The sequence below is a fragment of the Cebus imitator genome, unplaced genomic scaffold (assembly GCF_001604975.1).
Source record: "Cebus imitator isolate Cc_AM_T3 unplaced genomic scaffold, Cebus_imitator-1.0 Scaffold104, whole genome shotgun sequence".
In the NCBI taxonomy this organism is placed as follows: Eukaryota; Metazoa; Chordata; class Mammalia; order Primates; family Cebidae; genus Cebus; species Cebus imitator.
In genome coordinates this window covers 5,649,503-5,664,738 of record NW_016107419.1, presented here as the reverse complement: position 1 = coordinate 5,664,738, position 15,236 = coordinate 5,649,503, and the positions used below count along the sequence as shown (strand labels likewise).

The window sequence follows — 15,236 nt, the reverse complement described above, 5'->3', positions numbered from 1 at the left end:
GGAGGTTGCGGTGAGCCGAGATCGCGCCATTGCACTCCAGCCTGGGTAACAAGAGCGAAACTCTGTTCAAAAAAAAAAAAAAAAAAAGATAACTTCTCTTTTAAAACAGTCTAATACCAACAAAACAAAACACCCACAAAGGCCAGGCACAGTGGCTCACGCCTGTAATCCCAGCACTTTGGGAGGCCAAAGCCAGTGCATCACCTGAGGTCAGGAGTTCGAGACCAGCCTGGCAAACATGGTGAAACCTCATCTCTACTAAAAATGTAATATGAAACAAATTAGCCAGGCATGGTGGCACACACCTGTAATCCCAGCTACTGGGGAGGCTGAGGCAGGAGAATCACTTGAACTTGGGAGGCAGAGGTTACAGTGAGATTGTGGCACTGCACTCCAACCTGGGCAACAGAGCAAGACTCTGTCTCCAAAAATAAATAAATAGAATAGTCTACTAGTAATATAATCTTTCAAATCTACATGTTTTCATAAATGCTAGATGAGTTAACTCTTCAAGAAAAAATGTATTTGTCCTTTAGGCATTTTCAGAATTAAAGATAATAGTTGATGCTAGATCAAGGATTGTATTTCCCGTTAGAGGTGTTACTTCGTAGTAGTGAGAATATTGTATAGTGATGTACGTTTATTCAGTAGTCCACAATAGCTTAATTGGAGTAATTAAACAGTGTTTTCCATATAGTGTTTTTTTCTCTTTGGGCTTTATCTCATGTTAATAAATTTTAAAACTTTATACCAGAATGAGGAAAAAACTTAATTATGTTTATTTAAAATTAGAAAATAATTATACTAAGAAGCACTGATGGCCGGGCACTGTGGCTCAACACCTATAATCCCAGCACTTTGGGAGGCCTAGGCAGGGAGATCACTTGAGGTTAGGAGTTCAAGACCAGCCTGACCAACATGGCGAAACCCCATCTCTACTCAAAATACAAAAATTAGCCAGATATGGTGGCAGGCAGCTGTAATCCCAGCTACTTGGGAGACTGAGTCAGGAGAATTGCTTCAACCCGGGAGGTGGAGGTTGCAGTGAGCTGAGATTGTACCACTACACTCCAGCCTGTGTGACAGAGCAAGACTGTCTCAAAATGGGGAAGAAGCACTGAATAAAATGTATAAGTATTGGACACTAATTGGGTAAAAATTTTTACCTGATTAAGAAAACAGGCCGGGCGCGGTGGCTCAAGCCTGTAATCCCAGCACTTTGGGAGGCCGAGGCGGGTGGATCACGAGGTCAAGAGATCGAGACCATCCTGGTCAACATAGTGAAACCCCGTCTCTACTAAAAATACAAAAAATTAGCTGGGCATGGTGGTGCGTGCCTGTAATCCCAGCTACTCAGGAGGCTGAGGCAGGAGAATTGCCTGAACCCAGGAGGCGGAGGTTGCGGTGAGCCGAGATCGCGCCATTGCACTCCAGCCTGGGTAACATGAGTGAAACTCCCGTCTCAAAAAAAAAAAAAAAAGAAAAAGAAAACATAATAATTCTTAATACTTTCCTTTCAATGACATTACATAAAATACGGCTATATAGGATCATAAATAATCCCAAAATTCAACAGAATTCAAGTGTGAACTAAAATGGATCTTGGTAGATTAAAACGCAGTATTTGGGCTAGTTCTTTAATATATATTTTTATCTACTATTTGAATAACTACTGAATTTGTGAGCTTCTGATATGGTAGTTTTGCTTTCTATATTACTTAGATCATTGTTTTTCTTCTTGTCAGATGCTAACATCAGAGAAGTTGGCCTTGAGGGGGCATTATTGATCTTGCTAGACAAAGAGACAGATGACAAATTATGCCATGATATCAAAGAGACTTTGAATTATATGCTTACATCTATGGCTGTGGAAAAACTCTCCCTTTGGTTAAAGCTTTGTAAAGATGTACTTGCTGCATCAGCTGGTAAGCATTGGTCATTATCAGTTAAATAATAAAATTGAAATTTAAGACTTTACGTAAAATTGTTTACCACTGAGAACTCATCAGTCTTGTCTAGCTGGCTTCTGATTGTCTGATTGTTTCTTTCTTCAAATGAAGATTATATTTCTAGTGTTTTAAAATTCTCTTTAATTTGAACAGTATAGATCCAATACTTAAGCCTGCTTTTTTTCCCTTTTGCTGTCTTAGATGACTTTCCTATGTAAAACCAAAAAGTAGAGTTATTATTTATGCCGTAAAAGGTGGGACTTGATTTATATTGTCCCCATCATTTCTGTTCATACATACAATAAATATTTGAGACCAGCTGCAGTGGCTTGTGCCTGTAATCCCAGCACTTTGGGAGGCTAAGGCAGGCCATTCACTGGGCTAGGACTACACCTCACGCCTGTAGTCCTAGCTACTCAGGAGGCTAAGATAGGAGAATTGCTTGAGCCCGAGAGGCAGAGGTTGCGGTGAGCCAGTATCACACCACTGCACTCCGGCCTGGGCAATAGAGTCAGACCCTGTCTCTACATACAAACATACATACATACATACATACATACATACATACATACCCACCCCATGCCACACATTATATGAAATTGTTTAGTCACCGTAAGAGAAAATTCTCCAAAAGTTACACATTTTGAGCAAGCCAGGTTCGCTACATATAATGTTAATTTCAAATAGTATTAGAAAACAGTGTTATTGCTGTAATGTCTTTAGTAATGCAAGATAATTGTTCATGAGAAAGTATTTGCAAATCTTTAATATTTGTATCCTGTATCCTTGGGGTAAGAGAGAAAAATAATAAGAGGAATAAAGAAGAGAAAAGCAGTTCTTTTCCAAGAACTGTACATAATTTACCTGATTTAATCTTTTAAGTCATCCTGTGCATAGGCAATTTTATTCTGTTTTATAGAAAACAGGCCCAGAGAGGTAACCAACCTGAAGACATAGACAGATTCAGTCCTATGCCTACATAACTTTTAAAATCCACAAGCTTTCCACTGTAGTTCAATGCTCCCAACTCCATTGCCCAAGCCTTAAAATTTAAGGTAGCTCTCATGTATGAATTGTGTGATAGGAAAAAAGTTAACATAAAATCCCTAGAATGTTTTGTATTCTCCTCATTCTATCTTGATTCTTATTGGTTCCTCCAGTGATTATACCTGCTGTTTCAACTATTACATTATACATGTTTTATTTCTCTAATTCTCTCTTCTGTCCCCACTACTCAAGAAATTACAAGGACTTCTTTAAAAGAAAATGTTGCCTGAGTCCAGGTATTCTAGGCTACAGTGAGCCATGATTGTGTAACAGAGCAAGATCTTGTTTAAAAAAAAAAAAAGAACATATATATGTGCATAGATAGACTCATTACATTTTTCTGATGTCTCACTTAACTTTTTTAAATTTTACATTCATATTCCCTTAGCTTGCTCTATTTTATCTTGCCATTAATTCTTCATCTTCTGTGGTTTGGCGCCATACCTTCTCAGGAAAACACCTTCCAGGCTCTGTTAATTTTGCCTTAACCTTATTTATGACATCTTTGCTATTCTAACATGCAAGAAATGTTGATATATGGGATGATATAAGAAAAGCAGTTTGGTTTGTTTCATAGCATTAGTTCCATTTTCAGTTCGTAAATAGTTGGTAAGTTTAACAGTTAATAACTAGAGGAGATAATTCACTACTCAATGACTCTAGCTATCAGTACAAATTTGATACTGTAATAATAGCAATGGGTCTATCCTAAGAAAAATATTTTCAGACAGTTTGAGTAGATTCAGGAACCTTCTTAAATCCATGCAAGGCTCCAGAGTTAAAACAGCCTTCCCAATGTATCCCATACATACTTCCTACTGGAGAATTTTGAGTTTACTTAAGTACATCCATCTGCATGCAGGGGGTTGATAACAGCTTTGTTGTTTTGACCTGGAACAGTTATTAAAACATCTCTTTTAGACAACTGCAGTTATTAGACCTAATTATTTGATATTGTTAAAAAAAAGTCTGATCAATAGCAATTGATAATTGATCAATACCAATTCTAGTCTGAATTTGAAGTCATTTTTGTGTTCCTTTTAATATAAATATATATATATATATTTCAATTGATTATAATTACATTTGTTCTCCTTTAATAAAAGATTTTACAGCTCTAACTTGTGTGGATACAATGCAAGAAGAAGAAGGAGATAAAGGGGATGATGCCTCAGTCCTGACCACCAGACATGATGAAAAATCCCATCCTTTTACCAATCCCCAATGGGCTACTAGAGTCTTTGCTGCTGAATGTGTCTGTAGGATAATTAACCAATGTGAGAATGCTAACAGTGCACATTTTGACATTGCTTTAGCACAAGAAATGAAAAAAAGAGATTCAAGAAGTAAGTGACATAGTAATAAAAACACCAAATGATATGTGTAAAAATGCTGTCTGCTTATGGTTTTAATATTAATTTTAAAAATAAAACTAGTCAGACACAGTGGCTCATACCTATAATCCCAACACTTTGGGAGGCTGAGGCAGGAGGATCCCTTGAGCCCAGGAGTTTGAAACCAGCCTGGGCAACAATGAAACATTGTCTCTACTAAAAAAATATTTTTAAATTAGCAGGGCATGGTGGTGTGCACCCATAGTTCCAGCTACTTGAGAGGCTGAGGCAGGAGGATCACTTGAGCCCAGGAGTTTGAGCTTGCAGTGAGCTATGATCACATCACTTCATGTTTAAATACATTTTTAATGATTAAGCTTCTTAAATTGGCATTAACTTTAATGAGCATGTGCAATGAGTTAAGTTTATAGAAAATAAGTAGTTCTTGGGAAATAGTATGAACATTAACTAGTTCTCAGAAATTATTTCCTGGTTTGTAACTTGGGCTAGTTTTTGCTTATAGATTATTTTAGCATCATAGATATTAACTAGAACACATTTGAGCCTTTCTCCTTGTTAAGTAAACCTGATTGTAAGACCATTTTGACCACCTCTTACTGTTCAAGTGTATTATTTTTACCTATTTATGTTTGTCTTTAGGGTTTGATGTCTAATTTTTCAAATTCACTTAAGCTCATATGTTCAAAGATACAATACGTGTGTGTGTGTGTGTGTGTGTGTGTGTGTGTGTGTGTGTGTGTATATGTGGGTTTGTTTTGTTTTGTTTTGTTTTGTTTTGTTGAGACAGAATCTCACCCTGTCACCCAGGCTGGAGTGTAGTGGCAAGATCACAGCTCACTGTAGCCTCAACCTTCCAGGCTCAAATAATTCTCCCACCCCAGCCTCCCGAGTAGCTGGGACTATAGGCATATACCACCATGCCCATCTAGTTTTTACTTTTTTTTGTAGAAATGGGATCTTATTATGTTGCCCAAGCTGGTGTCAAACTTCTGGGCTCAAGTGACTCTCCCACCTCAGCCTCCAAGAATGCTGGGATTATAGGCATTAGCCACTGCACCTGTCCACAGTGCATATTTCTAAATGCCTTAGAAGTATTCTTTACCAGACAATAGAATTACAAAGCAAAAGGTTGCTATTTCCAGTCTGAGTATGATTTAGGTGTCTCTGGTTTAATTATTTTTTAAGTACACCTTTTTTGAGTCTCCTATTCGTGATGAGCTCTGTACAGTTTATAAAATTTACATGCAGTAGATACTTACTGATTCCTGTGCTCTCAGTTAAAGTTGTAATTGGCATTTACTAACATATGTTGATTTCTTCTGTTAAACAATTTTCTTATATTACTCCACAGGAGATTTATTATACCAAACAATGTGTTATAGGAATGAAAGGAATTCTCATTTGTCATTTCTACAGCTAGAAATATTCTTTATGCTCCCCTCATTTGTGTGTTTGGCAAGATATGTATAAATAAGACACTGTAGTTGATATAGAGAGCCACGTAAAACTTTTTTTTTTTAAAGGAACATTACATCTTCGCTTCAACTTGACATAAAGAGAATAAATTTCTGCTTTATTAATCAAAGCCCAAAGTCTCCTCAGTACCAACTAATGTATTGTTATCATAAAATCTGAATAAAATTTTTATTGAAGATACTATTAGGACTCTTAAAACGTGCTAATTCTGCCCTGAGTAGCTGTATATAATTATTAGCTTTGGAACAGTTTTTTTGTGTATTTGCAGTGTACATTAAATCCAGCTTTAAAGTATGTAGTTAACAAACAATAAAAACAGTTTATCAAGTCAGAGGTACTTAAAGTCTAGGTTATAAAATTAGAGGAGGAAAGATTATCACTTAGTGTAAGTCTTAGTTCCAGCACATTTTTTTTGATATTTTCTAATCATCTTTTCTCCCAATATGTTTTTTAATTGTATAGGTGATTTTTTGGTGTTGCATCTTGCTGACTTAATTCGCATGGCTTTTATGGCTGCCACAGATCACAATGACCATCTCCGTCTTTCTGGCCTTGAAATGCTGTTAGTTGTTATTCGGCGATTTGCAACTGTTCCAGAACCAGAGTTTCCAGGTCATGTGATTCTGGAACAGTATCAAGCCAATGTAAGCACTTTCTGTTAGAGAATTTTATTATTAAACACACAGATAAAAAGTCCATAAGACCAGGCGCAGTGGCTCATACCTGTAATCCCAGCACTTTGGGAGGCTGAAGCAGGTGGGTAGCCTTGAGCCCAGGAATCCAAGACTGGGCAACATGGTGAAACCCCATCTGTACCAAAAATAATAAAACTAGCTGGCATGGTGGTGTGTACCTGTAGTCTCAGGCTGAGGTGGGAGAATCACTTGAGCTTAGGAGACAGAGATTACAGTGAGCTGAGATTGTGCCACTACGCTCCAGCCTGGGTGACAGATCCAGGCACTGTCTCAAAAAAAAAAAAAGTCTGTGAAACTGTCTGAGGATGGGAAAGTTTAAAAGAAGAAAGGGGGAAAGAGAGAAAGGAAGGAAGGAAGGGAGGGAGGAAAAGAGGGAAGAGATCTGTCTATGAACCTAATTGGGATGTCACCTCATAAATGAGTGTGTATCTGCTAACATATCACCAGTATAATCCATATATAGAAAGTACACTGGCCGGGCGCAGTGGCTCAAGCCTGTAATCCCAGCACTTTGGGAGGCCGAGGCGGGTGGATCACGAGGTCAAGAGATCGAGACCATCCTGGTCAACACGGTGAAATCCTGTCTCTACTAAAAATACAAAAAATTAGCTGGGCATGGTGGTGCGTGCCTGTAATCCCAGCTACTCAGGAGGCTGAGGCAGGAGAATTGCCTGAACCCAGGAGGCGGAGGTTGCGGTGAGCCGAGATCGCGCCATTGCACTCCAGCCTGGGTAACATGAGTGAAACTCCGTCTCAAAAAAAAAAAAGAAAGTACATATGTTTGAAGAAGAAATCTTACAGCTAATACTTTATAAAGCTTCAAGTCAAAGCAGAGTACATAAAACAGGTCTTTTGGGAACTGTAGCATGCCTGTAGTCCCAGCTCCTTAGGAGGCTGAGACAGGAAGATCACTTGAGCCAGAAGTTCCAGTCCAGCCTGGGCAACATATGGAGAACACCCATCTCCAGGAAAAAAAAAAATTCCTGTTAAAGAAAACAAAAACAAAAAACAAGTGTTTTATAACCTTAAAGGTTAATTTTCACAATATATATAACCTCTTTTATTTTTTTTCTATACTTAGGAAGCGATTCAGATTTCTGTGGCGTTTTGTTTTTGTGTTTGTTTTTAAAACAAGGTCTTATCCTGTTGCCCAGGCTGGAGTGCAGTGACGTAATTTGGGCTCACTGCAACCTGAAGTAGCTGTAACTACAGGCACATACCACCACACTTGGCCAATTTTTGTATTTTTTGTAAAGACGGGGTTGTACCATGTTGCCCAGGCTGGTCTCGAACTCTTGGGCTCAAGTGATCTGTCTTCCTCCAAAGTGCTGGGACTACAGGCATGAGCCACCAGGCCCAGCCCAAGGATTCAAGTTTCTATTACTGGTTGTATAATCTTTTTAACTGATTGTTTGACTGGTCCACTGAACAATTTAGGAAGATAAAGGAAGAAAACAAAATCAGCAGCTTCCTTGTAATCCTCTAGCAGCATTCATCCAAAGAGATATCTCATTATGATCAGAAGCAGCTTCTGATGGCTAGCAGTTAGGGGGACCAGAAGAGTTCATCAGTTGATTAGCAGTCTTCATCACTTCATTCAGCTAATACCAACATATACTTAGGGACAAAGCAAAATGAAGCAATTAAAGTTACATAGAGCTATCATATTAGAATATTATAATTCAGCCTAATTAAGAGGAGCTCTGTTATATTTTTAGCCCTCTTACAATTGCAAGTGTTAGAAATACAACTCAAGTAGAAAAGAAAAATTATTATTAGCAATCTCTTAGCTGTCTCTGCTTTCTTCCACTATAGCCTTATTCTTAGGTTTATTCTCTCTATGTGATATCAGGATGGCTTTCTTAACACCCAGGGTCTTAGAAAGATACAGTGCTTCTCTCCCAGGAATCCCAGTGAAAGTCTTGAGAGCTTTCATTATCCCAGCATGAGTCCCTGGAGCCAGGCAGTGCTGTCAGCTCCAAAACAGCAGTATTTATGGATTAAGAGTTGGGGAGAGGCCAGGTATGGTGGCTTACACCTGTAATCCCAGCACTTTGGGAGGCCAGGGCAGGAGGATCACTTGAGGTCAGGAGTTTGAGACCAGCCTGGCCAACATGGTAAAACCCTGTCTCTACGAAAAATAGAAAAATTAGCTGGGCATGGTGACATGCACCTGTAATTCCAGCTACTTGGGAGGCTGAAGCAGGAGAATTGCTTAAAACCTGGGAGGCGGAGGTTGCAGTTAGCCGAGATTGCACCACTGCCCTCCAGCCTGCCTGGGCAACACAGAGAGACTCGTCTAAAAAAAAAAAAAAATAGAGAGTTGGGGGAGAAGATTGTTTCCCAAAGGAAAAATTGGGATGCTGTTATCCCAAAACAGGGGAAGATATATTGGGTAGGCAAAACAACAGTTATCCATAATACCTGTTATAAATAAATCATTTTAAAATAACATTAAAAAGAGGGAGAACTTGCACTGTCTTACTTATTGATGTTTGATATCTCATATAATTTCTTGCCAGGTAGGAGCAGCACTTAGACCAGCCTTCACTTCAGAGACACCACCTCATGTCACTGCCAAAGCATGTCAGGTAAATGGTTAAAAGATGAAGCTTAAGAAATAATCTTGGGAAGCAATCCTCTAGTTTGTATTTTTTACCATTTTTTTTTTTATAGTTGTCTTACTGGCAATCACAGCTTACATTTTTCTTCTCAAATATAGAGAAATTCCTCTTTTTGACAACTGCATGATAATCCACTATATGGATATGTTACAATTTATTTAACCAGTTTCATATTGATGGACATTGGGGTTTTTTGTCTTTTGCTATTAGAATAGCGCTGTATGAATGACCTTGGGCATGGGTCATTTCACTGGGTATAAGCATATCTGTGAGATAAATTCCTCAAAATTGAATTGATGGATTAAAGAGTGTATTAGAGGTATTTACCATTTAAATTTCCACCAGCATTGTTGTACAAGTACCTGTTTTGCCACAGTCCCAGCAACATCGTGAGTCATCAAACTTTTCGATTTTTTTCTATATGATAGAATAAAAAGACTATCTCAGGATAGTTTAGATTTGTATTTTAAATGAGATTGAGTACTTTTTCATATACCTAAGAGCTATATAGTATACAATTTTAAACAGTTGCTTATCTCAGACTGTGTTGTCAAACACTTAATATCCAGCCCTAGGCCAGGCACAGTGGCTCACGCCTGTAACCCCAACACTTTGAGAGGCCAGGGCAGGCAGATCACTTGAGTTAGAGGCCAGCCTGGCCAACATGAAACCCAGTCTACTAAAAATACAAAAAAGTAGCCAGGCATGGTGGTAGGCGCCTGTTGACCCTGGTACTCAGGAGGCTGAGGTGGCAGGATCACGTAAACCTGGGAAGTAGAGGATGCAGTGACCTGAGATCATACCACTGTACTCCAGCCTAGATGACAGAACAAGGCTCTGCCTCAAAGAAAAAAAAAAATCTAGCCTTGATTGACCTGAAGTAATTAAAAGCAGGACTGGCATGAATAAATTAATTATAAATTTAGTGGGAAAAACTAATTTTAGTCAGTTCTTTCAGTTTTCTTTTATTTAATTGTATTTGGGAAATAGTTGAGTGCTTTCAGAGAACTATGTTAAATGTTTTAAGAATCTCTGTTATAACTTTATTGTGTGCGTTCTTGCTGTAAGCTACTGGAAATATTTTGTGAGATGCGATAAGAATTAAATAAATACACAGAAGAGGAAAAATAAATTTTTCTTAGAAAAAGAGAAATATCAGCTGGACACAGTGGCTTATTCCGGTAATCCCAGCACTTTAGGAGGCCAAGACAAGTGGCTCACTTGGGCTTAGGAATTCAAGATCAGCCTGGGCAACATAGGGAGACTCTGTCTCTATAAAAATTAGCCAGGCATGCTGGTGTGTGCCTGTGGTCCCAGCTACTTAGAAGGCTGAGGTGGGAGGATCCCCTGGGAGGTAAGGGCTGCAAGAGCCATGATGGTGCTACTGCATTCCAGCACGGGCTATAGAGCAAGACCCTATCCCTAAAAAAGAGAGAGCAATATCATGGCACCTGGAAAAACCATAGCTTGAGTGTTTTGCATTGTAGAATTAATGATGTTTTGTTTTTAAGATTAAAAATACACTGTCTTCAAAACAACCAAAAATTTTTGTTGGGGTTTTATGATTTCATAGCTTCATTTCTCAATATTAATTCATCTAGAGCTGTTCAATTTATATACGCATTAGCACTGGTTTCCTTGCTTCAACCTTAAGACTTCATTCCCTTTGGAAATGCTGACTTTGACTAACATTATCAGGCTCCTTCCATAGGATTTCTTAAAAGCAATAGCAATATAGTCTCAGTGTCTAGATTCTTGACATGTAAGTGAGCTCTGCTGAACTCACAATGGAGCTTTTTTTTTTTTAGAGATAGGATTTTTTTAGTACTACAGGTGCACATCACCATGCCCAGCTAATTTTTGTATTTTCCTTTAGACAGTTTTGACGTGTTGCCCGGGCTTGTCTCAAATTCCTGGGCTCAAGCAGTCTGCTTGCCTCAGCCTCCCAAAGTGCTAGGATTACAGGCATGAGCCACCACACTCAGCCAAGGGAGATATAATTTTAAAATACAACTTTTAATTTCTTGAAAACTAGGTTTGCAGTGCCTGGATAGCAAGTGGAGTTGTAAGTGACCTTAATGATCTACGAAGAGTTCATCAGTTGCTTGTCTCATCATTAACGAAAATACAGGCTGGAAAAGAAGCTCCAAGTCACTTATATAATGAAAGTGCTTCTACCATGGAGATCTTAGCTGTGCTTAAAGCCTGGGCAGAGGTTGGTACTTCTTAATTTATAATGAATTTTGGAAATTGTTAATAAACACCTTAGGCCATAAACTGAAATTTACTATTTAAAATTAACTACAAATAAATTCATTCTTAAGGTAAACAAAAAGAATTCTAACATGTGATGTATTTATATGTTAATATGTTGGTCAAGCATTTTAAAAAGTCTTCCATGGTCTGTTATCTTCTACTTTAAGCAGCGCCACTTATGAGCCAGAGAGACTTTACAATAGCCAGTGGAAATCAGTTTTTATTGAATCTTGAATTCTTGGAAATTTGGGTCTTCTTGTATGTTCTGTCAACTCTGTAGCATGTACTTTAATGTTTTTTAATGCTGTTTCATAGAATGATTTTTTAATACTAAGTAGTAGTTATTTTCCAAGAATAAAGAAATCTTATAGTAAAATGCTATTTACTTTCCTAATAAAGAAGAAAGGTATATTGTTTTTAAATTTACTATGCAATGTTTAAGCATTTGCAAAAGTAAATGTAATAATATTTATAATGAATCTACATATACCCATCACCCAGCTTCAGCAGTTACCAAACATGACCAATCTTGGTTCATGTATCATTTTTTTTTTTTTTTTTTTTTTTTTTTTCTTTTTTTTTTTTTTTTTTTTTTTTTTTTTTTTTTTTTTTGAGACAGAGTCTTGCTTTGTTGATGAGACTAGAATGCATTCGAGCAATCTCTCCTCACTGCAACCTCCACCTCCCAGGTTCAAGCAATTCTCGTGTCTCAGCCTCCCAAGTAGCTGGGACTACAGGTGTGAACCACCATGCCCAGCTAATTTTTGTATTTTTAGTAGAGACGGGGTCTCACCATGTTGGCCCGGTTGGTATTGAACTCCTGACCTCAAGTGATTCACTCACCTCGGCCTCCCAAAGTGCTGGGATTATAAGCATGAACCACCACGGCTGGCCCAGTTCACATATCATTTTAATGAAGGTATGTAACCTCAGATTTTATCTAACAGATTAACCAACATGTACAAAAGGGTTTCCTCCAGTAGAGGTATTTTAAACCGGAAAGCTGTAGAATCTTTGTCATTATTTAGGACATTCTTCATTAGGAAGTAGTTGTGCCTAGATTCAATAAACTGGATCTGGCCAGGTGCAGTGGTTCATGCTTATAATCCCAACACTTTAGAAGCCCAGTGCAAGAGGATTACTTGAGGCCAGGAGTTTGAGATCAGCCTGGCAACATACTGAGACCCCATCTCTATATAAAATTTTAAAATTAAATAAAATAGACTGGGCATGGTGGCTTATGTCTATAGTCCCAGCACTTTGGGAGGCTGAGGCAGGCGGATCACTTGAGGTCAGGAGCTCAAGACCAGCCTGGTCAACATGGTGAAACTCCATCTCTACTAAAAATACAAAAAGTAGCCAGGCATGGTGATGTGTGCCTGTAATCCCAGCTACTTGGGTGGCTGAGGCAGGAGAATCTCTCAGACCTGGGAGGCGGAGGTTGCAGTGAGCCAAGATGGCACCACAGCACTCCAACCTGGGTGACAGAGCAATACATTGTCTCAAAACAATAAAAATAAAATAAAATAGACTGGGCCTGGCGTGGTGGCTCATGCCTATCATCCCAGCACTTTGGGAAGCTGAGGCGGGCAAATCACCTGAGGTTGGGAGTTTGAGACCAGCCTGACCAATATGGTGAAACCCCGTCTCTTTAAAAAATAAATAAATAAAATAGACTGGATCTAAATCTCTGTGCTTTTGCTTAAGCCTGTTACCTCCTCTTATTTCCTCAATAAAGATTAATAATGACTGACCAATATATTTTTCATAATTGAGGTCCATAATCCCTTATCTGAAGTCTTTGAAGGAGATATATTTGGAATTCAGACTTTGGGAGATTTTAGAAAAGTAATATAGTGCGTATTTCATATCTGTCTAGGAAGTCTGGTGCAAGAGTCTATAATCAAACACATTAATGTTTGAATATTCATACTGTGTTGTGTTTATAGATATAAATGGCCTCACATACGTTCAGTCAGTTTTGCCACCAGATTAGTTTGCCAAAAACTTAGGTTTTTTCAGAGCTTTTTGGATTTTAGAGTTGTAGATAAAAAGATAGTGCATGTTATATACTGTGTTGTGTGCTTTAACATTCTATAATCCATGTTAAATCTATTTTGTACACTTTTTGTAGAGATTTAGTGATATGTTTGAATGAAAATATTTTCACTGTTTCAGTTAAGAGATGGCTGCCTGTAGCCATATGTTAAGATGGCTTATTAGGCCGTACCAGGCTTAATGAGAAAGAGTGCGGTGATACAGTATTATGATTGTAAATGTGAGAAGTGGCATCATATTTGCCAGATATTTGTTATCCCTAATGCATCTCGTTGAAGATAGTATTTTTGGCTCTTTCTGCCCCAGTTTTCTGTGTGTAGTTACACACACAGGCCTTTTTTGATATCTCAGTGCATTTCAAGTCCAGTATGCTCAAAGATAAGTCTGCTTCTTCAGGAAGATATAAAAATTTGATAGCATCTTTTCAGCAGATAAAAGGTTTTCCTGTTTTTAAATTAACAGGTCTACATAATTGCTGTGCAAAGCCATAAAAACCACAGACAACCTTTGAAGACTACCACCTGTTTAGAAGACAGTATCAGATATGGATCATGTTCATCAGATGGACTACTTGACTTAGTCTACACAGATCTTGGCACACTAAGCAGACTCTGGCTTGCTGCACTTCAGGATTTTGCTCTTTTAACTTTGCCTTCAGAATTTGCCTCCCAACTTCCTGCTGAAGGTAAGGAGGTAAAATACTTAGATAATTCCTAGAGTGGCAGAGTGGCAGTAACACATTTTCTTTCTTTTTTTTGAGACCAGGTCTTACATTGTTGCCCAGGCTGGAGTGCAGTTGCACAATTTTGGCTCACTGCAACCTCAACCTCCTGGGCTCAGGCGATCCTCCCACCTCAGCCTCCCAAGTAGTAGGGACTACAGACACATACCACCACACCCAGATAATTTTTGTACCTTTTGTAGAGATGGGTTTTGCCATGTTGTCCAGGCTGGTCTCAAACGTCTATAATCCCAGCACTTCGGGAAGCCAAGGCAGGCGGATCACTTGATGTCCAGAGTTTGAGACCAGCGTGGCCAACATGATGAAACCTCATCTCTGCTAAAAACACAAAAATTAGCCTAGTATGGTGGTGAGTGCCTATAATCTCTGCAACTCGGGAGGCTGAGGCAGGAGGATTGCTTGAACCTAAAAGGAGGAGGTTGCAATGAAGTAAGATTGCGCCACTGCACTCCAGCCTAGGTGACAAGAGTGAGACTCTGTCTCAAAAAAAAAAAAAAAGAGAGATACACCCACCAGCAACTTGTTTTCATTATCAAGAGATAACTACCATATTATCATACTTAATAATTTTTGCCAATTGGATGGCTATGAAATAATATTTCATTGTTTTATTTTCATATTTCCTTGATTGAGAATCTTTAAGTTGCTTCTTCCATAAATAACCTAATCATAATCTTTGGCTGCCTGTAGCCATATGTTAAGATGGCTTATTAGGCAATACTAGGCCTAATACCATCTGCTATTTGCTATTTATTGTTTCATTCCTGATTGTTTAATCCTTTATATATATATACAACACTATTCCTTTATGGTTGCATGTCTTATATTTCCTCTCAGTCTGTAACTTGTCCTTTTCTTTTACCTTTTTTTAAACTAATGTAAGCTGAGTGTGATGTAGTTTACCTGTAGTCCCACTACTGGGGAGGCTGATGTGGGAAGATCCCTTGAGCCCAGGAGTTGGAGGCTGCAGGCAGCTATGATTGTGCCACTGCACTCCAGCCTGAGTGACAGAGCAAGTCCCTCTCTTTTAAAAA

General features: G+C 38.5%; 1 protein-coding gene across 6 annotated transcripts in view; it reads left to right on the top strand.

Annotated features, from left to right (window-relative positions):
- The window catches only part of HEATR5A (HEAT repeat containing 5A), a 131,744-nt gene that overhangs the window by 93,504 nt on the left and 23,004 nt on the right, over nt 1-15,236 (top strand). For all 6 annotated transcript variants that reach the window (XM_017537605.2, XM_017537606.2, XM_017537609.2 and 3 more), the window contains 6 exons: nt 1,746-1,925; nt 4,103-4,342; nt 6,290-6,471; nt 9,045-9,113; nt 11,182-11,361; nt 13,923-14,145. In XM_017537605.2, the coding sequence (XP_017393094.1) occupies nt 1,746-1,925; nt 4,103-4,342; nt 6,290-6,471; nt 9,045-9,113; nt 11,182-11,361; nt 13,923-14,145 (1,074 nt within the window). The remainder of the gene's footprint in view (nt 1-1,745; nt 1,926-4,102; nt 4,343-6,289; nt 6,472-9,044; nt 9,114-11,181; nt 11,362-13,922; nt 14,146-15,236) is intronic.